General features: G+C 39.9%; 1 protein-coding gene across 1 annotated transcript; it reads left to right on the top strand.

Annotated features, from left to right (window-relative positions):
- The first annotated feature begins 612 nt into the window (after nt 1-612).
- On the top strand, nt 613-19,193 carry LOC124125922 (sulfotransferase 1E1-like). The gene is made up of 5 exons (XM_046489318.2): nt 613-1,311; nt 5,940-6,263; nt 7,039-7,136; nt 9,503-9,674; nt 18,315-19,193. Exons 1-5 carry the CDS (start codon nt 1,134-1,136, stop codon nt 18,434-18,436), a joined length of 894 nt encoding a protein of 297 aa, XP_046345274.2. The 5' UTR covers nt 613-1,133; the 3' UTR covers nt 18,437-19,193.
- Nucleotides 19,194-24,974: the final 5,781 nt, after the last annotated feature.

The following is a 24,974-nucleotide window of genomic DNA, read 5'->3' as shown; positions in this document are numbered from 1 at the left end:
TTTTTACCAATGTTCATATTTTCTCAATAATTTTGAAAATATTAAAAAACTCATACGCACACTGAGTGTGACTTATGTGTTTATTTTTCTATTTTATGTCTGCTAACGTAGTTGATGGTCTTACCACATACTTTATCAGGGATGGGTTTATGTCCTAGTCAAGCAACCGCTGTCTAAAAACAATAATCGTAACATAAATACCACGTGTAAACACAACCATACAATGCTAACTTTCGTCTCCAACTATTACCGTTCTGATTAAACCAAAATCATCATTATCTAAATGAATAATATTATTTAATGTGGGAAGAGTGCATCTGTTTTATCCGTCCATAGAAATTACGCCTGTTTGTGTAACCCTTACCTTTAATATGAATCATACATTTGTATCGCCATCATCATCATTTAAAAACATTTAAGTCATTCCCATGAGATAAAATGTCCATACTTTGTTTCCAGTGGGATCAGATTTGGAACAATCCTACATATTTTATCAATGACGACTCCCTATTAAGAAATTATGAGAAACCACTTACACAAAAAGACATGGTTTTTCGCCGCGATGCATTGTGGATCTGAATTTGCCTCAAGCCAGGCATTAAGCCGGTCGAGCGTGAAAAGACGGCATATAAAACGTCAGTCTGCCCTTGTACCAATATTACCAAGAGAAACCTCCATCCTAAAACTGCCGCTTGATGCGAAACGCTGTATACATTCCGAAAACGTGAAACTATGTCCTAGGACCTTCCCCATCTGTCGACAAGGCTGCTTGTAGTCATAAGTTTCCATCAGGATTTATGACGTATATCTTGTTTATATCACGTGTATCCTGGACGTGTGTATAAGTAAACACTTCTACTTGTATGCGTACGCACTTGTCACCACACAAGTAGCAACAGAGTCGACCGCAACTACCGCCGAACATGAAGAAAACTACAGCATCTCAAGGCAGATAATTGATTCCGTGGATCACTATTGAGTACTAAGATCAATAATTTTCATCGTTATTAATCTCAACGGTGATATCCCCTCCACGAAGTCAAGAACTGTTCAACTTATTCCTGCATGTCGTGTGAATACTATTATTTTGGAACTGCATCACCTGTAATTAACTTTCTTTCATCTGGTTGCTGATGGGAACAGGTGAGAAACTTGTCCTGATGAGGACGACCAAGGGCCAGCCGATTTACTACCTGCAGAAAGATGGCGTGCTGTATCCCCCTCTGCCAGACTACAGCACACACTTAAAGAATGTCAAGAACTTCCGTTGTCAGCCTGACGATGTCTGGATCTGCGGATACCCCAAGTCAGGTACGTGATTTACCTCGAGATTTAACTACAGTAGCGCACGATACTTATACTGTCAGTCAATCTTTGCTCACAGTATAAGCTTGTATTATATTTCAATTATTATATGATATCATAGCGTAACTGACAGTGTTACTATTAAAAGTAGAAAGTTTCCGGGGCCTTAATAGATGCATGGTAGATATGTATGGTATATATACATGGTATAGACGTGGATGGTAGACATGCATGGTAGATATGCATGGTATAGACGTGGATGGTAGACATACATGGTAGATATGCATGTTATAGACGTGGATGGTAGATATACATGGTAGATATGCATGGTATAGACGTGGATGGTAGATATACATAGTATAGACGTGGATGTAGATATGCATGGTAGATATGCATGGTATAGACGTGGATGGTAGACATACATGGTAGACATACATGGTATAGACGTGGATGGCAGATATGCATGGTAGATATACATGGTATAGACGTAGATGGTAGATATACATGGTATAGACGTGGATGGTAGATATACATGGTATAGACGTGGATGAAGATATGCATGGTATAGACGTGGATGGTAGATATACATGGTATAGACGTGGATGTAGATATGCATGGTAGTTATGCATGGTATAGACGTGGATTGTAGACATACATGGTATAGACGTGGGTGGTAGATATGCATGGTAGATATACATGGTATAGACGTGGGTGGTAGGTATGCATGGTAGACATACATGGTATAGATGGGGGTGGTAGATATGCATGGTAGACATACATGGTATAGACGTGGGTGGTAGATATGCATGGTAGATATACATGGTATAGACGTGGGTGGTAGATATGCATGGTGTAGACGTGGATGGTAGATATACATGGTATAGACGTCGATGGTAGACATGCATGGTAGATATGCATGATATAGACGTGGATCGTAAATATGCATGGTATAGACGTGGATGGTAGATATGCATTGTTGATATACATGGTATAGACGTGGATGGTAGATATGCATGGTAGATATACATGGTACATACGTGGATGGTAGATAAACATGTTAACGACGTGGATGGTAGATATGCATTGTAGATATACATGGTACATACGTGGATGGTAGATATGCATGGGTATAGACGTTGATGGTAGATATGCATGGTAGATATACAAGGTATAGACGTGGATGGTAGATATGCATGGTAGATGTACATGGTATAGACGTGGATGGTAGATATGAATGATAGATAAACATAGTATAGACGTGGATGGTAGATATGCATGGGAGATATACAGGGCATAGACGTGGATGATAGATTTGCATGGTAGATGTACATGGTATAGACGTGGATTGTAGATATGCATGGTAGATATACATAGTATAGACGTCGATGGTAGATATGCATGGTAGATATAGATAGTATAGAGGCGGATGGTAGATATGCATGGTAGATATACATGGTATAGACGTGGATGGTAGATATGCATGGTAGATATACATGGTATAGACGTGGATGGTAGATATGCATTGTAGATGTACATGGTATAGACGTATAATTGTAGGTGTAATACATATGCTTGGACCGGTTTCTACACCACCCCCTGCATATCTTGCCCATTAAGGAGTGAACGCATAGCTTTGACAATCCTAACAAAGTGAGTCTTGTTGGCCTATATTTATTAAGCACCGTGATGCATCCTAACTTGCTTAAGTAGAAGAATTATAATCATGATGAGTAATAATAATGTTATATCCTGGGCATGACATCACCACAGGAGAGAGTGCAGGAGAGAGTGCAACGCCAGTGGGTCAAGTATATGTTTATTACAACCCAAGGCACACTCCTTTAAATTTACGGGTCGTCACAACTCTTACATGACGCTATATACCGGGACACTGTGTACACTCCGCCATGCATAAATTAAAACACATAATACTCACTACACCAGATTGTGCAGAGTATCGTAAGGATTTGTTTAATGCGGTGGACATTTCCAATTTGTGAATTTGCGACTAAAAAGTATCTATGCATATATACCATAGCAGAGGAACGACCGTCTAATTATTCTGAATATTTACATATGTAGCATGTAAAACACAGTTGCGTGTAAAACAATACGACGTTGTTATAGAGAATAACTGTGGTCTTAAACAGTCTCCTTGTCTGACCCCACTGTCAGCCGCGGTACACCACGGGCATGTTGGAAGACAAAGGAGGGACTCCCTACATGAAGCATACATGTGGATTGAGATAGATGGGGCAAGTGTAGGGATTGTTTACAGCTACAGAATTGTGTAGTATACTCGTGCTGCGATAGAACATGGGGTGCGACTATCACGACCATGGCGTGTGTGTCTTGCCTGTGTTCAAAGAATTGATAGCCAAACCAGGATCAAACGTCATAGAAACGCTTAAAACATGACTAGTGGTATACAGCCGTGTTGCAGTGTGCTGGAAATGAACACATGCTTTCACGATATGTCAGTTAACCGGCATGCTTGTCAGTGTCATGTTAGCAAACTCTGTAAAAAGACGTGTTTCTCTGATTATTCAAGGCCCTGACGTCATCAGAGCTATATATATATAGACTTCGTGCATTTACAGACAGACCGATCGATCATTGAAATTTGTCCTTCACTGTCAAAGTGTCCGATTGGTCAAAACAAACACTCAAAACTTTGAGTACTGGAGGATTTACAAATAGGTGATACAAATGTATGATTCTTATTATAAGTAAGTTCTAAACAACAGGCGTCTTTTCTATGGACGGAAATAACAGATGCACTCTTCCCAAAGTAAATAATATTCATTCTTGTTCCTTAAAGAGGTAAACGCTATATCATTGAATGACTTTTTAGAAGATGGGTGCCAGAAGTGGTCACCAACAGATGATTGACGTAAAGGTCGAAACTAACGGCGTCATTGGCAGCGTGTAACCAGGCTGGAGGTGATATTGTAATTTGGCGGATCCTGCTATCAACCACTGGTTTGCTTGGCCAAGAAATAGTTCTTTACAAGTCATCCGAAATATTCTTGACCGTCGAGTAAAACATTCATTACCTGACTGACACGGTTGCTGCTGGTTACCGTATTCGTCGTATTATGCGCCCCCTGACCAATTGGTAGCCTGTGTATTTACATGTCAGTCTGTATTTACTCGTGTGTAGCGCATACTTCTTATAGGAAACAGCAGCGTAAAAGGGGAATAGAATTACCAAGAAACTATTATAAAAAGAAATGTTTTAGTTTCATGAGCTAACTTTGTTCAGTACTGGTCGGTCATTCACAGGAAATTTAACCTACACATTAATACGTTCGAAATATCTATAAAAGGGTCCTCAATCCTGGCCTGGTATTACAAGGACTGTAACAACCGAGAAACGAAAATATTTCACGTGTTGCAATAAATTGATGCTTCTCACAGGCAGAGTCTTTGATCTAGCAAAACCTCGCCAGTCCGGACCCCGCTGAAATGGAAGCCTCGCTTTTAGAACGATTCTGTTAGAAACGCACAAACTGCATATAGAAGATTGGTTAAACTTGCTCTTCAGCAACCCATGTTTGTCGTAAGAGGCGACTAATGGGATCGATAGGTCAGGCTCGCTGACTTTGTTGATGCATGTCATCGTATCCCAATTGCGTAACATTATTCTCAGTATGTCAAGGACTAGATTGTATTGTCGATACTGGACTATTTACGGACCGCCGAAATATGGTTGAAACAAAGGTGAATATATACAAAGGAAAGTGGTTCTTATTCTGGATGTTCGTTCAGACGTTTTCCCTTGGAACGATAACGTCCTGATTAACTATGTCTCGCTGTATTAGGATATTTTCAAATAATTTCTAGTTTAGTCCGATTTGATCCAGGCTTCGAGAGTAATCACACATCAAATTGCGTCACGTGTGTATGCTCCCTCCTTGCTTATCATTAATACACTGAGCTTAAAGGGCAAGTTCACACGGAAATTAACCTATTTTTCTTGTACTTTTTCCACATTAAAAGTGTTAACCTAGAAGTGTCATAGACAAAAATATAAAAATATCACAATTAATTAACATATTTTTCGCATTAAAACGATTTATATTTTTCACATTTACCAAGTGTTCTATTTCCACAACAAAAACACCATGGCTTATGCCCCTTGCAATATGACGTCATTGGTGCCAACAGATAAACATTATGACGTCATCATGCTTTGTTAGAGCCGCTTCACGTGGTGTAGGTCTAGGTGTGTGATTCTAGCGTCTCAGATGCCAGCCAGCATAGTGTTATGCTGAGTCACTACTGCGCCGGAGTGTGTCGTAGGCCATGTTGTTTTACCGCAAACTGGTACTTGATATCTTTTGCGTTGAGAATAGACAGGGACCCAGTTGAATTGGCACCAATTACGTCATAATCTAAGGGGGATAACTCAGGCCTGTTTAGCTCGAAAAACGAAGGCCTCATAACGGCATATCATTTTCACACTATTGTGAGCTTCCTACTTTCACTGTGAAAAAAATGAGTGTATATTTTCAAACACAGATACTAATTAATTCTAAAATTGCGTTTTGTTTAGAAAAAGAAAGAAAGTGATTTTTGCGTGTACACTTCCCCTTTAACATTGATATTTAATAGTGACCTTGACCTTGCAGGAAACCACTGGATATGGGAAGTGGTTCAGATGATCCTGAAGGGCAAGGCCGAGTTCGCCACGGAGTTCATGGAGAAGTTTCTCGTTGACTTTGAGAGTCTAGACTCTCCTTTCTTGATGTCCAAATCTCGTCGAATTCTCGTGTCGCATCTTCCCCGCAAGCACGTCCCCTATTCCATGTTCCAGAAAGGCATCAAAATTATTTATGTCGTCAGAAATCCAAAAGATGTAGCTGTGTCCGCCTACAACCACCTCTCCTCTGTCACCGAGGACTTCCGCCAGATTTCCTTCAGCGAGTATCTCGCCCTCCAGCTTCAAGGCAAAGGTAAGCGACTGAAAGGCTCACATTTGTTTGTTTTGTCTTTTATTTGTTTGTTTGTTGTTTAACGCCGCACTCAGCAATATTCCAGCTATATGACGGCGGTCTGTAAATAATCGAGTCTGGACCAGACAATCCAGTGATTGACGTCATGGGCATCGATCTTCGCAATTGGGATACGATGCTATGCATCAACCAAGTCAGTAAGCATGACCACCCGATCCCGTTAGTCGCCTCTTACGGCAGCATGGGTTGCTGAAGACCTATTCTACCCAGGATCTTCACGGGTCGGGCTCACATTTAATCCAGGGGCCAAAGAACATGGTCAGGACACTCTTTGGTCCATTGGAAATGGCATATAATGAAGTAGCAGACAGATGTAAAATGTTATTGTCGACTCATGTATGTTTACATCATTTGCAAGTTTTGTACTTTTGAATTATGACATAATCGAATACAGTAAGGCCAATGTAAGTGGAAAAGGTCGATGAGTGTCGAAATCTTTGACTCAAAATGAACTTTTTAACATTTGAAGTTCTGATTTGACCTACGTGTGCAAGGTGACAATCGTCTCAGGGCAAAGACTTAGGTTCAAATATCAGAAGAAGCCCTCATACTTTGTTATCGTGTGAGGTGCTTATCTGAGTCAGTCTTCACAAGCGCCGATATTTGTATCTCCTTCTAAGAGGTAGTTGCTAATTAATGCCGCATAGAAAAGGTAGAATCACAAAAATTAATGTTCATTTGGTCTTGTAAGGAGAGAAAATATTCCTTCTTTCAGTGTATTACGGGGACTGGTATGACCACGTGACCGGATGGACCCAAGCTGCCCTCGCAAATCCAAACATCTTAATAGTGAAATATGAAGATATGAAAAGGGTAAGAGTCTTATCACCTCAGTGTGTATGTGGAAACTGAACTTTTAAGTCACTTTACTCCCTTGACTCGGGAAGATGCTCATGACTATAAAAGTCCAGTTTCCACCCTTGCCGAACTAGGCTGGAGTTATGGAGTTATATTTTGGCTGGACTAACGAGTCTAAGCATATCACAATATACATTTTGATTATCGATCAGATCGTTGACTGGGCGCCGCCATTTTATTTCAAGCATATGCAAGTGATTCAGGTGGAATCTGGTTGGTCAATAGGAGGGACATTGAAGGGACATAACTACTGGTTACGCTACGATCGAGCCTATAAATTTCAGCCTTGTTCAGAAAACGCTCAAAAACACCTTAACGAATACAGCTATATGACGGTATATAACCGAGTCTGGACCCCCTCAGGATCCGGATACGATGACTTGCAAAAGCCAAGTCACTGAGTCTGACCATCCGATCCCGTTAGTCGCCGCTTACACTTCTAACCCGGATCTTCATAGGTTGCAATTCCGTCGTCTCTTCATTACGACAGCAGTAGGGTGCCTAGGGTCACATTCCACCCCGGGGCTCCACTGAGGTACATTAAGTCACACATTATACTTAACCGCGGTTACCGTTCCATAGCCGCTCATCTGTTCACCGTTTTCTTTTATCAGCTGTTCTATAGGGGAACTGTGGGTCTACGGATCCACCTGTTAAAAACACGTGGCATTGTGCGCTATACGATTTAGAGCGCACTCCCACACCCTCGATTCGCTTCAGATATATTTATAAAAAATCTATCTTCCTTTCTCATAGTACGTATCACTAGGCCAATGTCACCCCCAACCCCCAAAAAAACAAAAAATTAAATATAACAAAAAACAAAAAACACACACCGATTTTATAGGCTCGAACGAAAAAATATTCAAGACCATAAACAGACCGTAATATTGTTTTCAATATGCTCAACAACTTGTGAGATGAACATCACATCGAAGCTTGGGACACACAGACAATGAGTCTTAAAAACGTCTTAAAAACTTACTCATGTCTTGAAAAAGTAAGAGAGTGCAAACATGTTGAAACATAAAAAGGTAAACCTATTGTGTGTTTAAAACGAACATGAACCGGATATGATTACTTCCTATGTGTCAACCGGCCAATCACTAACGCATATGAGACACTAAGACAACTATTATGGTCCGCAGGCATGACGGGTTTTTTCCGGTTTACATGCAATCATGTTCATTTCATCTCAGATAGATTTTATCACAGTCGTTGATGTCACGTTATCTTTCTGCGAGGCAATGTGATGACTTGCGGTAATAGAATCATCATACTACATAGTATTGCTTATTCACGATGATACAAAACTATACTGAAGAACAACCACGTGGGAGAATGACATTAACGCACTTAAATGTTTGACGTCACGTGTCGATCTATTTATATTACGGCTTCAGACATGTAGGCAAACAAACATGACGCGCCGGTGATATAGCAACACGAACTGTTATTTTGGTTCGATGCATTTTTATGACAATAGATTTCTTTATGAAACAAATAGAATGCCCTTGAAAATGTTTCATATATATTTTTGACAACCTCAATTTTAATACTTTAGCCCAAAGGCGATATAGCTCAGAAATGCTGACCCTAATGAATATTAATTCATATTTAAACAGTTATGCATGCAAATCTTTGGAGACAACTACATCGCTATTTATGTTTATTTTAGCAATTTAGCAATTTGATATAATTTAAATTCAACCATGCAGTTAATAATTTAGTTTACTTTAATTCTATCTTCTCACATTCAGCTAACAGTATAACAAATAAGCGAGTGAGTATTATTTTACGCCGCTTTTAGTAATATCCCAGCAATATCACGGCTTCACACATTGTACCCATGTCGAGCGAACACTTTAACCACTAGGCTTCCCCACATTACCTATTGGATGTTGACGTTGGTAGTTCTCCCGTGTACATCACTCTGTCGTGTTATTTACAATAAGTTATTTTATGAAATGAGCTAAGATGGTCATCCGCTGCCATGAAAAATTCAACAACTGCACCAAAATACAATAACGCGTGGCCGCATTCTTACAGTGTCAACCCAAAGGACTTAAAGCAAATGTATTTTTTAAAGAAAATCCAGGGTAGATGCGGGCCTCCATATTGAATCTTAATTAAATGCCTTGAGTAATGTTGACGCCCTCATATTCTCATCGAAAGGAAATAGACCAATTTTACCATTGCTGCCGTGTTGTGTCCTGTCAGGAACGTCACGTCAAGTGTTATAGATGTGCAGCGGATGATGTCATCGGTAACCTTGGTATTGGCGGGTAAATATTCATATGTGTTGTCTTGTGTTGTTTCAGGACTTATACAGAGAAGTGAGGCGGGTGGCGGGCTTTCTTCGCCAGAACCCGGGGGAGCAGACGATAGAGAACATCGCGACCGCTTGCACCTTTGAAAACATGAAAGGAAAGAAAACAGAGTGTAAAGACAAATGGAGAGAAGACGGTCTCATCAGCTCCGTGTACAGAAAAGGTAGGTACCAACACGTACGTCTTATCAGCTACGCGTATAGAAAAAGTATGTACCAACATGTCACTTTTTAACATGGATACACCAGTCAGACTGATTACACTGACTCCGAGCCGACCAGTCCTTGTTTTACCATCTAAATGCCCGTCTCCAGACATGATATCAGATACCATATATGAACTTAATTTGTTTTGACGCAGCCAGGGAATCAAACTACCAACAGATGCTCTATATTTCCATTAGTCGGCCTTTCTAGTTAGGAAGGACCGACATGTTATTTCACGCCCTCTGATCTATTGGAAATATAAAATAAAAAAATAAGTAGCGATATTAGAAAAGTTACAAGCAAACTTCGGAAAGAAGCCTCCTGAATTTGACATAAAATGCTGTAGCTATTGACTTGACATTGAGGGGCGGTCGGGTAGCCTAGTGTTTAAAGCGTTCGCTCGTCACGCCGAAGACCCGGGTTCGATTCCCGACATGGGTACAATGTGCGAAACCCATTTCAGATGTCCCCTGACGTGATATTGCTGCAATATTGCTAAAAGCGGCGTAAAACCATACTCACTCACTTGACATTGTCTTGTAACAGAATGGGTGGTACAGTTGAACAATTCCCATTATCGCTCGTCCGTCGCCATTTTTCGTGAGTAGACGCTGTACATCAGCTCAGGTAAACATTTGTTTAGATGATTATGCCCAACAGCAGAGCATTGCCCATTCCGATACAAAACAGTTTATGGTTTCAAACTGATCAATATTTCAGCCATTGACAAACAATTTTCAAAGCCCTCGTACATGATGTCCAACAAGAATGTAGAATGTTGTAAAATCATGGACATGTCTTTAAGTCTATCTGCCTCTTGAGATCCTCTGTATTCAAAGTAGCACCTGCTGTTCCCTCGTCATGAAAGTGTCTAGTTCTGTGGTTGATGATGTGGTTAAAGTGTAGTGCCATACCTCCATTACAAAGACAAGGGATGTAATGCTGGAACTGTATACTGCCTCTATTTAAGAAAGGTGACAGATCTAACCCGGCTAATTACAGACCTATTTCACTTCTGTCATGCCCAGGAAACACATTTGAAAGACTATTTTTGAAAAGAATGCACAACTATTACATGGATAAGAATCTATTAAATAAATACCAGTCATCCTTTCCACAACTTTCCCATATGTAAATCGCTTGACGATTGTGAATTTTCTTCGGCATGATTGTTTGTGACGCGTCAAAAGCTTTCTAGTGTTGCACGGGGTTATTTTACATAAGTTGAACCCAAGTTGTTGTTTTTTACGTCAAAGTGTTTTCTTGGTTTGGGAGCTGTTTAACAGAAAGGAAACAGAAAATTCTTGATAATGGGTAAACTTCATCAGATAGAGCTGGCGTTCACCAGGGATCAGTTCTTGGCCCATTTTTCTATTTAGTATATTAAAAAGACATCTCAGATATTACTAGACTCTTTGTCGATGACACATGTATAAAATCGTAAGTGAATAACTTATGTCCAATCCTCAATAAAATGTTGACACCTGCGATGACAGAACGAGTCACCCCTTCCTGTTGGGTGTCACGGGCGCTTTCAAGTGCCTTTTCCCACCCCTGGTAAGTTCAGATCACATCAAATAACCTTACATAACCCCACACCGTGTAATTAATCCGTTTCCGATTGACATACAGTTGTCAGTGTATTAACTTGTTTGATTTCTTGTCAGTGAGGAAAATGCATTAATATTTTATATAATTTGTGGATGGAAAAAATGGGGCATCAATCAAATGTTCCTCACACGAATGTCTGTGCAGTGTTCCGTCAGGGGATCGATCATGCATGGGTTCCTCAATGAATGTATACACCAAGAAAAGAATATGCACCGCTTACTATATTTCAATATATATTCTACCATGAACTTGAAAATTGCCCGATTCTGATATGTCAATCAGTGGTTATCAAATCACAATAAACCCCCTCTGATTGAACATTTGAAACCTGAAGTTGCGCGTTTGGTTTCAAATTCAATTTAGCACGTTTACATCTACAGTATGTTATCTTCCAAGTATCCATGATATACACAGCCGGGCAAAAGAAAGTATACACCCATGTTTGATGGTAGCTAACATTAAACAGACAAGTAATTCGATTGTGTATTTGATACGGATGCATAATTTTGTTTTGGCCCTTGGGGTTGCAGCGTTTCGGAGACTGTTTTCAGATTTTGTTTGTAGTTGCTCGGTCAAATTCAATTTTCAAGTGTATACTTTCCTTTCACAAACGGTGACTTTGGTCATGTGTTATGAGAGGGGTACCGTTGATACCTAACGGGAATACATTGATGATAACCGGCGTATTTCAACTACAGGACACTTGTAAATTTCTCGTCACTTCAGGGTTTCCTCGACCCAGCCTCGATAACACCCGAACTAAACCCGCATACCTTCACTCGTTGTAAATGAGGTCCCTGATTTATTTTCAAGTCGAGCTATTTTAGTTTGTGGTGAGCCGAAATGGGATATAACGTCGCGTTCGAGATTATTGCACTTCTATTGGGACGTGCATGCACATGTGTGTGTGTGTGTGTGTGTGTGTGTGTGTGTGTGTGGCGGGCGCTACCGGTAGAGCAGGGCATTCTTACATTTACTTCAACACCTGGGCCCACTTGCACAAAGCAATCTTAGTACTACGACTATTGTAAGTCTATGTTAAAGTATGGGAGTCACGATCATCTTAGCGCTAAGATCGCTTTGTGAGAGTGTGCCCTGGTGTCATCACTAATATTCTTTCTCACTGTAACTTTCACCGCTAGTTTGCCTTTTAAGCCCAATGGAATCTGATGCGGCGGATAATCGAGACTGGTTATTTTCTGGCGTTGAGTTTATTTGAATGACATGAAGCAAACTTGCAAGGGTTGTCAATTTGCACGACCTGAGACCCCCAGACATTGTAATCGCTCATTTAGATGTACGTTTTAACGAGGAAGTACGCGAACATGTATAATATCTACAGCGAAAGGAAGTAGGCCGTGGCAATTCATCATGTTGAGCCATGCAATTATGACAATGATCTCACAGTCACATTTTATGACTGATGCTCTTGAATTATAGCATTCAATTAGAAGCCAGTTAAATGTATGTTTTCATGCCCGAGTCCTACAAGGCTGTAACGTGTGAGTCATGGAGATTATTTCCAGTGTCTCGTGAAATATCATGTTTCTTTCATCGGGTGAGGGGAGGGAGGGATGAGATTTCACCTTTTACCCCGTTACGAGATGAGAGAAACGACATTTCACGAGACACATGGAATATCCTATTTATTATATACTTTTTCTGTAGTTGTCTATCAGAAAATTAAATTATTTCATTACAAACCGCAAAACCTTGAAACGTAAATTCTCCCTACCCAACACCAAATACCTGCCTGCCCGACCGTCCGAGACGGGTTGATTTCAACTCGGGCTGCCAGATTTTCAAATCCCCCTGCCCGACGGTCGGGTTATATTTCATATGTGACAATATTCTAAATATTTCCCGATGATAATCATTAATTCACATGTAAAGATGAATGATAAAATGTAACCAAAAAGAAACCCCGTTAGCTTATCCTGAGAAACATATGATTATAGTGGGCAGGCAGGTTTTGGTCAGGGCTGGCAAGTATTTCAGCTAGCCAGTCCTGTGGTCTGGCTGAAATTTTTGGGAGTTTCATACCCTGCCAACACACAGCGAATAAAAATGTAGATCTAGTTTCGTGTTTGCAAAATCTTAAAATATAGAAACAAAGGAAACAAAAATATGCAGGGTCACGAAAATTCTGTCTCATACTTATAGATACATACAAAATAAACTTTAATAAAAAATATTCTTGAAAACTACGAGACCGCTGTTGGAAACGAAAGAATACAAGCTGGTCTAGTTACAAAAATGGCGATTTGCAAAACGAACACTCGATTGAGGAGTAAAATGAGAAATTTACGGTTAATAACGAAACATTTTCAAGAACATAACAAACGGCATGAAGCGATATTAACACCATAAATGACCATCTGTCCTCATTTTGCCTTGTCAATGTGAAACTAACGTAAAAAGCAAGTAAACAGTTTGTGTACGGGCCAGACACTTACGATAAAGGGAGACAATTTGAGGGGAGGTCACTCTTGTATGACAATAGTTAATGTCAAAGTGACTCACTCTCATCCATAAGGTATGGCAGAAACCAGTGATCGTGGGTTCGAGTTTCAGATACGCCCTGATTGTTTTTTCTTTGTCAGCACCATACCCTCGTGGTTTTCAAAAATTCGAAACTTCTTGAAAAAATAATTATGCTTCAGCCTGTTGCAAAGGTAAGAAATTGCCTGCCACAAATTTGTTGCAAGGTGTTTTTCTCTTTTTTTAAAATCAGGCTCATAGGTTTAAGTAAAAACATGTTTGGTTTTGTATTTGTAGCTGAAAAAATGGCTCATGAACGTCGACACAAAATCTAAATCGATGCTCACGATGTCCAGACTCGATTATTTACAGACCGCCATCATATTACTGGAATAGTGTTGAGTGCGACGTTAAACGACAAGCAAACAAACAAACAACATGTTCAACTGATTTGCATCTGCAGGGCCCCAGATACCTTTTTGAGCCAGTGAGTGTTTACTCACAAATCATCATTCACATTGAGTATTGATAATATTCTTTGGGTATTCAATGTTTTTACTCATCTTTTCGAGGCAAAGGAGTCAACTGACTGTCAAAGTCCAGTTTCCACCCTTGCCGAACTAGGCTGCAATAATGGAGTTACATTTTGGCTGGACTAACGAGTCTATGTATAGTCCAATCAAAATCGCGTAACGAAATCGACATCTAGTTCGTAAACAACATGCAGATTTCGGTCGACTGCAGGATTTGCGAAAAATGTTTACCGTCAACTGGGCGTCGAAACATAACTTCCAAATCTTTTCATGGTTTAATCAAGGTGCTCACGTGATTTGGCGCACTTCTCGAAGTAAGACCCGTTTTATTACAACATATATCTTGAATATCGATCTGATCGTCTTGACTGAAAGCCACAATTTTATTTGATGCAAATGCAAGTGATATGAGGGGTGGAATCAGATTGGTCAACAGGAGGTTGGTTGGTTGGTTTGTTGTTTAATGCCGCACTCAGCAAAATTCCAGCTATAGACGGCGGTCTGTAAATAATCGAGTCTGGACCAGACAATCCAGTGATTAATATCATGAGGCTCAATAGGAGGAACATAGAAGGGACATAACTTGTAAAAGCCACTGGTGCCGCTACGATTGAGCCCAGAAATTCAAGCCACGTTCGGCGAGGGCGGAAAATGGACTTTTAGAGTCAGTAAACTCCCTTGCCTCGGGAAGATGATTTTTACTCCCTTTTGACACCAGTGAATGAATATTTTAAATAATAATTTAGCTTAAAATGTTGTTTTATGTGAAAAAGTCTAAATTATGTGGCGTATTGAAGATAATGGTTATTATTAAGATGTATTACGATACATCTGGGTGTACCTACTAAAAGTGAAGATCGGAAAATATCGTTCAAATATTATCATAAAAATGTATAACAAGTTATAAAAAACAAGACGTTCCATGTTGTAGAAAGGGGTTTATTGTACACAGATGCACTGACAGTACTGGAATAGAAACAAACCAAAAAGACCGGTGCGCAAACTTCAGTGCACTAGTTATATATGTCTGTCGCCTAGTCAGCTTTTTCCATGTCGCAACAAATGAAATATGTCATACAGTTAAAAACTAAAACAAATAACTCATTATACGACTTCCGTCACAGAGATGACAGGCCGCCATATTTGACGTTCGGCGATTGGCATTTCAGACACATGTCACACATGCCCCCAATCAGCTGTTTTCTTCAGCATTGAAACTTGATGAATTGACTGTTAAGTTCATAAACCTGCCAGTTACATATTATAGCTTTGAAAGTAATTAAACAGAATATTGTTTTTTTCAGAAGAAACAATTCATCTTCAGTCTTTTGTGTTCCGCCTTTTCGCTTCATTAATCAAACAAGCATAGACTCTTTTTCTCTTAAGTATTCGACCAATTTTATCCATGTCCTTTTTAACCCTAAATAGTTTACTTAATGACGTTTTCCCTTTATGGCCTTGCAACAAATACAACAATAACATAGCGTTGATGGATGGAGCTGGTGCTGACACCTGTAGCCTGTCAGTGGCAACGGGAACACGCCTAAATCTACAGTTTCATCAACCATGTTATGAAGGAGACAATGTGGGGTGATTATGTCTGTCCCTGGGATGAAAGGAACGTATTGTCTATATGCACTGAAACTGTCAAAGGCACCGTAAACACAGTTTTCATAGTCGAGCAGACAGACGTAAGAGGTCGCTCGAAGCGGTTTTTACATTCCGCGAATTCAACTTAACACATTCCGCGTAAGCCGCCATGGCATTTTTTGACCCGATTTATCAATTTTGAATATTTGGAAAGACGATTGAATAGTTATATAGGAATTTTCTTTTGATGTAATTGGACATGTTTTCGTGTTTGGTTATTATTCAAATGTGAACAGTTAATCAAAGTTTAACTTGTAATTACGTTCTTGGAACAGTGTTTGCGTCATTGTGATTTGTTGAGTGCAGTGGGCCACACAGGATAATATTTTTGTGTGCGTATTACAACCCTGTCACAGTCGTGATATCACGTGTAGGTTCTCATGGTCTGGGGCCGATTCTTATTTTGTTAGCATGGCGAACAATTTTGGTTTCATATAACAATACAGGACGCTTTGTATCCTCAGCCATTTGTTGTTTTTATATATCTCCATATACAAACAACATACAAACAACATACAAACTCCCGCTTTTATCAATATTCGAGCGATTTCACACTGGGCCTTCACAAATAGTACCCCATCTTTCCGAGGCAAGAGAGTTAACTGACTATAAAAGTCCAGTTTCCACCCTTGCCGAATTAGGCTGGAATTACTGGGCTCGATCGTAGCGCCACTAGTGGCTATTACCAGCTATGTCCCTTCTAAGCCTCTCCTTTGGACCAATCAGATTCCCCCTATCGTATCACTTGTGTTTGCTTCACACAAAATGGTGGCGCCCGGTCAGGACGATCTGATCGATAATCAAGATCTATATTGTGTTAAAACGGGTCTTACATCGCGAAATGCATCAAATCACGTGAGCACCTTGATTAAAAACATGAAAAGATTTGAAAAATATCTGCTGACAACGAGTTGGCGGTGCACATGCTTTGCAAATCCTGCAATCGACCGAAATCTGCACGACAGTTCACGAACCGGATTTCGATTTCGGTGCGCGATTCTGATTGGACTATGCATAGACTCGTTAGTCCAGCCACAATGTAACTCGATAATACTAGCCTAGTTCGGCAAGGGTGGAAACTGGACTTTTAAATTCAGTTAACTCTCTTGCCTCGGGAAGATGATAGTACCCCTTTGGGGCCGACGCTTTTACCACTAGGTTAATCCCCCGCCCCAAACTAAGTTACCAGCAGCTGAGCTACACTTTATACTTGTTGTTACCCTGGCTGGCGCTCGGCATTAAGGAGCTAAACATAGGACTGGTGGGCTCGGGGGCAGTATGGTCTGTCTGAGTGGGGTATTCATGTTAAACTGCGGCATGGTATATACAAAACCGGTATTTGTTCGTACAAGCAGCAACACACACACTTGCACGTTCCTCAAGTTTGTCCAAGTTCACAGACCCGCTTTCTACTAACTTGTCACTTCGAATCAATTTGCTCAATTGACTCAGGATTCTGTGTTGGCGGACAGAAGGAAAAAGTTGATATTCCGAATGTAAAACAGGCGAGATGTCGCCTAATTCTTTTTACAACACATCCAACGCATGCTGCAGTTACCGTATAAATGTTAGACAATATTCTCGGGAACATTGAAGAAACATAGGCCATTGCATGCCTGATAGCTAGTCGAACGGCGTCACAATTCCAATTAATCTGACCGTGTGGATTCTGGCTTGTCGTAAGAGGCGATTAACGGGATCGTGTGGTCAGGCTCGCTGACTTGGTTGATGCATGTCATCGGTTCCAATTACGTAGATCGATGCTCATGATGTCAATCACTGGATTGTCTGGTCGAGACTCGATTATTTACAGTTCGCCGTCATATAGCTGGAATATTGCTCAGTGTGGTATTAAACAACAAAGAAAGGAAGAAGTTTCTACGTGAGGCTTAGAGCTTGACCGTCGTTGGTAGACGTGCAGGTAGATCTGGCGTTATTTGGAATACAGTGGAAAGGCAGGTCTGTAATACCGTCTGCTAGGACAGTTTTGTTTACGCATCACTTCAGATGACCTTATTTGATAGACTAAGTGCTTTGTGGTGAGTGAGTGAGTTGGGTTTAACGCCGCTTTGAACAGCGTATCGGTTATGCCATGGCGTGTCAGCTTAATGTGGGAGGAAGGCCCGATGTCTACCGCTTTTGTGAAACTCACGACCTCGGGTATGGTACTGAAAAACCGAGAAACATTAATCACGTCGTATGTTTCTGGCGTGCCCAAGGGACGCAACTCTGAACAAATTACGGCGCCTTAGACGACTTGGCCACTCGTAGTTATTCTTAACGGTTTTATCCAAACTATAATGTTTTTCACTCTTTGTTCAGGAGAGGTCGGTGATTGGCGCAACTGGTTCACTCCCGAGGAAAGTCGAGAGTTCGACGAGAAACACAGAAGAAAGATGGCGTCGTGTAAGCTCAATGTTGATTTTATCCTGGACGCAGACTGACTCTTCACCAGGATTGGCAGCTTTCCAATCACAGTTAGAACGAATGGCTATCAAAAGTTGATGTCGAGACGTTAAACCACTCGGAGAGATGTTAACTCCAAGTCAGCCGTTGGCCAGCACTGGGGCCAATGCTCCATCTGTACAAGGAATCTCTCCTTGCAGCGGAGCTGTCTCGGACAGTATTGGGTGTGAACAGTGAAGATAGGCTCACACATGTAAAATCAACCTTTTCGTTATGGGCAGAACATTCCTTTCTAGTATAATACTATATTTCTTTGAGCTGTCTTGGGACAGTTTTTGATGTAAATGCTGAAGAAAGGTTCACAGGTACAGTTTTGGCCTTTTTATTATGTACACAGGTTTTTTTTCTTTCATTGTCAACATGTTATGGTAAGATTCTCTTTGTTAATGTGGGACATAACGATCAGGTTGCAAAGTCCATATTGGACCGATTCTGGGTGATGAAAAAATTGTGAATATTTTTTTGTAAAAAACGAAACAAGATCAGTTATTTTTACTGATTCATTTGTTGTAGTACATAATAATAAAATGTGTTCACCATCTGTCGCATGACCTATAATCACCAATTGATGTACTAAAATTGTGCTGCGTAATATTATTGTAATTATTTATTACTCGATTCGTCTTTCCTTGGCTCCATGAATCTGCATTTCAGAATTATATACACTCTTCATATTTATTGCTTGACAGATACAAGATTTACTCCCATTGAAGTTTTCTATTTTCTGTAATAAATCCTTCCATTACAATTGTGCTTTTTTTGTCGTTTTCTTGAGACTGAATGCGTATGAAAGGTACATTTCAGAGGCGGATCCTTTTGAAAACCAAATGTAGTATGTTGTAGGCAGTAAAATTATCTGAGAGGATTTTGATATTTTGGATCCCTCCCTTTTGTAAATGCTGGATCCGCCCTTGTATTTGAGACTCTCTTTCATGAGAGTTGTATGACGTTAAGTGTTAACTTGATGCTCTCCCCGTGAAGGTTGTCCCTGGAATTTATGCCAACGCAAGAGGCGACTAAAGGGATCGGGTGGTCAGCCTCTGTGACCTGGTTGCCGGCGTGCCATCGTACACCGTTGCTCACAATCACTGGATTGTCTGGTCCAGACTCGATTATTAACAGACCGCCGTCATATATAGTTGGAATATTCCCGAGTGCGGCGTTTAACAACAAACAAACAAATGATGTTCGAATGTAATAGACTGTTGGGCTGCGTAAAACGTTATTAGATCTACCCTTCACAAAGAGCGAGTGAATGTGAATTTGCCTGAGCGAGACTAGATTGTTTTAGAGGCCGCTGTAATATAGTGATGGAATATGCTGACTACGGCATGAACCAAGATTCACCCATTGTGAAACGGGGTTCTCACAGAATAAGCTTACCAGATCGGTACGGGTGTAACCTGTTAGGGGTTACACGGTTTAAGATGACACTTATGTTGTTGTCCGGGCATGCAATCAATCATTACTTTTTATAAATTAAAAATGTTATTTTACGTATAGCACACATTTATTACGGTTTTATATGTAGAACGTCTTCGACAAGAATATATAAGATAGGTCATAGACAGGTTCCCCTTTTTCAAAAAGACCGTAGCACCAAGGGGTGGTGGGATAGCCTAGTGGTTAGTTAAAGCGTTCGCTCGTCACGCCGAAGAACCGGGTTCGATTCCCCACATGAGCACAATGTGAAGCCCCGTCGTGAAATTGATGGAATACTAGCATTGCTAACACTGGCGTAAAACCCTAGTCACACACTCGTATCACTACGACTGTCAGAACCTCTAATACCTCAGTATACGACAACAATATGTAGAAAACAAATAGGGTGGGTATAGCTGGGTTCGAACCCCAGATTCGGCGCGATTGTGATTCTTGGTTTGTTAACACCATATCCGTGGTCGTGGGTTTCGCCGAAGTGTTAAACATCTAGACCTGCTTGGATCACTTCAGGCTTTCCTCCCACATTAAACAACCACGCTGAGATATAACTGAAATACCTCTAAAAGAGACGTAATCCCAGCTCGCCCACTCATTGTGAAGTATCGGAGGTTATACTACGTACTGTTGTTAGGAACAACGGTAGTTATTCAATAGCAGGTCACATTTATCACTGAAATGCTAAATTTACATTTTTCCCTGACGGGTCGTCAGATGTTAATGGGTCTTTGATGCCCACTTTCTCACTATTCCTGCCACTTCGCAGACAGCTGAGACTATAACATAGATGTAAGATCTAAAAACAGACTAAGCACACCTGACAGAGACCCGTGCCTGAATTAGGCCAATGAACTCCGGGACCCCCTTGAAAGTACACCGCACGGTGCTAAATATTTGATGAAACTAAAAAGTGCAATTGTTGCAAAATTTGACCCCATTTATAAATTAAAACGAAACACGACGCTGAATACATTCTCCAACATTTTTCATTCGTGCCATCAGGGAGAATGAAGGTACCAAGCTCCGCCCTTCATACAGTTTGGCCCTTACTCTATTTAGGTTCATACTCCAAGGAACTAACACAAAGTCAATTTTTAATTATTAGCAGTCAAACGGAAGAACGACAAAGACAATAAATGAAATGCCTTTGTATCCACCTATAATGCACAAAATCAAAAACTTTTCACAAAACCCAGGCAAATCCTAGCATGTTAGAACAGAATAAAAGAATGAAACACTGTTTTAACATTATAAACAGCAACGTCAAATTTCGAATTTCAAGAACATTTTAAGTTCTGTAAGTGCTTAGAAAGAGTGGACTGGGGTAACAAAGTGCAACAGCGGCGACTGGGGGACCTGTCACCACATGATGGAGGGTAGCTCAGTCACATTTAGAAACAACGGAATTTTCCATGTTCGATGTGATCTAACTTGTTCTGCCAGAAAAGCCCTTTTGTCATTACCTCCACGGGGTGCACAGAACAATATATTGGACAAACTGAATATTTAAGTCTACTGGATTGTTCACCCGAATTGAAATACTTTCACTCTACACTGTGTCCACCTGTCACTGCAACTATGAAGGTTGTGATCCTGCTACAACGAATTTATCTTACATACATGTTTTAATATGGCATTCTAAAAGAATTAAAACAAATTCAAAATTGATAGAAATCAGCTGTTCGATTAAGCTGAGATTAACTTGTGCTATAGCGAATACATGCTCAACAATTATCTTTCATAATACTTATTATTAAAGCTGGTACTATAGAATTAAAACAAATTCAAAATTGATAGAAATCAGCTGTTCGATTAAGCTGGGGTTAACTTGTGCTATGGCGAATACATGCTCAACAATTATCTTTCATAATACTTATTATTAAAGCTGGTACTATAGAATTAAAACAAATTCAAAATTGATAGAAATCAGCTGTTCGATTAAGCTGAGGTTAACTTCTGCTATGGCGAATACATGCTCAAGAAGTATCTTTCATAATACTTATTATTAAAGCTGGTACTATATAGCTGGTGTGAAAGAATTCCGGACCATGTTTTTTCTCAACATCGGCAATCGTTGTCGAGATATTGTTTAATTTTTTATACAGCAGATCCCACACATATGCTGCAGTTACCGTCTAAATGGCGTGACAGTGAAAGGCGTGACGATATTCTCGGGCACATTGAAGAAACATAGGCCATTGCCTGATTACAATTCCAATGTATCTGACCCATGAAGATTCGGGCTTGTCATAAGAGGTGACTATGCTTATAGGAGTCGACTAACGGGATCGTGTGGTCAGGCTCGCTGAGTTGGTTGATGCATGTCATCGTATCCCAATTGCATAGATCGATGCTCATGATGCCAATCACCGGATTGTCTGGTACAGACTCGGTAATTTACAGACCGCCGTCATATAGCTGGAATATTGCTGAGTGCAGCGTGAAACAAAAAACAAACCAATGTATCATTATACAACGGGTAATAATAACACACCTTGGCATTTCAGAAGTGGTATCGCCAATATTTGTAGCCCAAATTTTGTTCACGTGTCCATACATTTAAATTCACTCACTCTGTTAAACATAAACCTGCGATAGTCGTACAATGAGATCGCTTTGTTAAACGGGTTTCAATTAAGGGGCAGAATGGTAGCCTCGTGGTTCAAGCGTTCGCTCGTCACCCAGAAGTCCCGGGTTCAATTCACCATTCACCACCAGTAGTACCATGTATGTCAAAAACCCATGTCTGAGAAATGAACGAAGAAAGCATATCAATCATGCAGGCTCATGTCAGCTTTGTGATCAAAAGGCACTATCTTTTAAACGTTCTTCTAAAGTTCGATATATGTTGAGTCCTTAAGACTCCAGATCCATCATTGTTTGACACCGTCACTTCCTGGATATCACAAGAACAGTTAGTGGACAAGTCGTTGATCAGTGCAGCTGCACGTGCAAGTTAGTCGGGAATCAACTATACACATTCCATGATATATTCATTTTTACTTATTTCGCCAAAACATGCATATTTACTTCATTTTTGCGACATAAAAGTATGTGGATTGTTTGGGGTGAAAAATAATAGCCGTTATTCGCTTCATATCAACGTCAACCGCTTTGAAATATATCGATTTGTCTCTTGAAACAGTCAGGTATGAAATCAGAATGGAAGAAGTTCTTGTGAAAGGGTGACATTCTTTCTCGCACAGTTCGACAGTTTCCATAAAAAAAATCGAAATTAATTTCTATATTTAGCACATGAGCTGAAAAAAACACGAAAATATATAAATTTCAAGCGCTTCCGAGGCATTTGATTGGCAAAATAAGCAATATTTTATCCGTTTGGTTCCATAAACAGAAAGGAATTTAAGGCCGCGCCCACTTAGAAACTACGAGCTCATAATAGAATGCAATATGTGGGCTGAACTGTCATTGGTTTCGTACTGTTGTCTACAGTTTTGTGTGTGTTGAGAATTAAATAAGAAGTCTGTGAAGTAATTATTGTTGACTATATTTATTTATAAGAACTGACTTCAATACTTTACGTAAATCCGCTACGCCTATTTACATTGTCTGCACACCGATTTGTACGTTTTTTCTCCATAAACTAAAAAATATTGAAGTCAATTCTAGACAAATCTCGTTTTTAAGCTCATGTGCCAACAGAGAGAGAGAGACTTACTCACACTATGTAACATGTCTTTGGGGCCCAAAGAAATGTATCACGACAACTGTTTTTTTTCTACTTAGAGGGCAAGTTCATACGAAAATAAAACGATTTTTCTTGTACTTTGTCATCATGAAAAGTATTTACTAAGTAGTTTCAGAGGCAAAACAATAAAAATATCGCAAGTATCTAATTTATTTTATTCATTAAATCGGTTCATATTTTTCACATTTACCGAGAATTCTATTTCCATAATAAACACACCATGGCTTATGACCCTTACAATATGACGTCATTGGTGCCGATAGATAAAGGAATGACATCATAAGACTTTATTAGACCCGTTTCACGTGGTGTAGGTACAGGCGTGTGATTCTATCTTCTCAGATGCACAGCCTATTGTTCTGTTCGGTGCCGTGCGGTTCAAAATACAACATTAAGCACGCTTAAATTATTTCGTTTTCCAAAATCGCGACTGAGAAGACATCAATGCATGGATAACGAACTGTAAGATTCGCTGTGATGGTTGGAAGGGTCCGTTGTCTGAATTGCGCTTCTTCGTTCATTTGTGTTGGGCATATTGACGCTTGCTGAGTTGCTGTCGTCTTCCGTGAGAGTTTATACCTGCTGGTTCTGAGCTGATCGGAAACCGACTAAAGGGACAGCACACTCATGAAGAGCCCGCTGACTGTGCTGTTTCTGTAATCGAACGAAGCGCTTCATGATAAATTTGCTCACGTGATGCACTGTCTTCATCAGCTGATGAACGTCAACAAATACAACTTCAATCCTTATATTGACAGATACATAAATCATAACAAAACAATCCATTAAACATCAAACTTTAATTATTTAAGCGAACTAGATCTATATCAACGCGGAGACGTCATCCGTCCACCCATTCCAAATCAAAGTTAAACGTGTTGTTACGCGTGAAAAATATAGTTCTGTTTAAAACCTTTAAAGATCACATTATTGCAGTTATATTTCTGTCTGATTTACACAGCGTCAAGCATTGATAATAGAAGACAAGTTTCAAAAAAAGTTCATCTGTTTTTTTAATCAAGGCTTGTTTTGACAAGATCTCGTCACTGACAGACAAGCCGCCGTCCTGCATCAGATATATCTGGTCCACTCAATTAAACGACCCACTGTTTTTAATAATTAATGATATATTAAACCTTTCATATTTTTTTAGGTTGTAAACATTTTTTGGGTAAAAATCTGGCCCTATAATGGATGATAAATAGTTTCCTTGTATAGTTGCAATACATTTTCTATGAATGGTTGTCAGAACAAACCAAAAAACAATTATCTATTAAATAATGTAGATACGGGTCTACAACAGTAATTGAGTGATCTATCGTTTCACTTTAATTTCAAATGGGGACGGTTTTGCTCGGCTGGTGCTG

Source organism: Haliotis rufescens, unplaced genomic scaffold (assembly GCF_023055435.1).
Source record: "Haliotis rufescens isolate VD_foot unplaced genomic scaffold, xgHalRufe1.0.p SCAF_5, whole genome shotgun sequence".
NCBI classification, from domain to species: Eukaryota; Metazoa; Mollusca; class Gastropoda; order Lepetellida; family Haliotidae; genus Haliotis; species Haliotis rufescens.
This window is presented reverse-complemented; position numbering and strand designations above follow the sequence as displayed.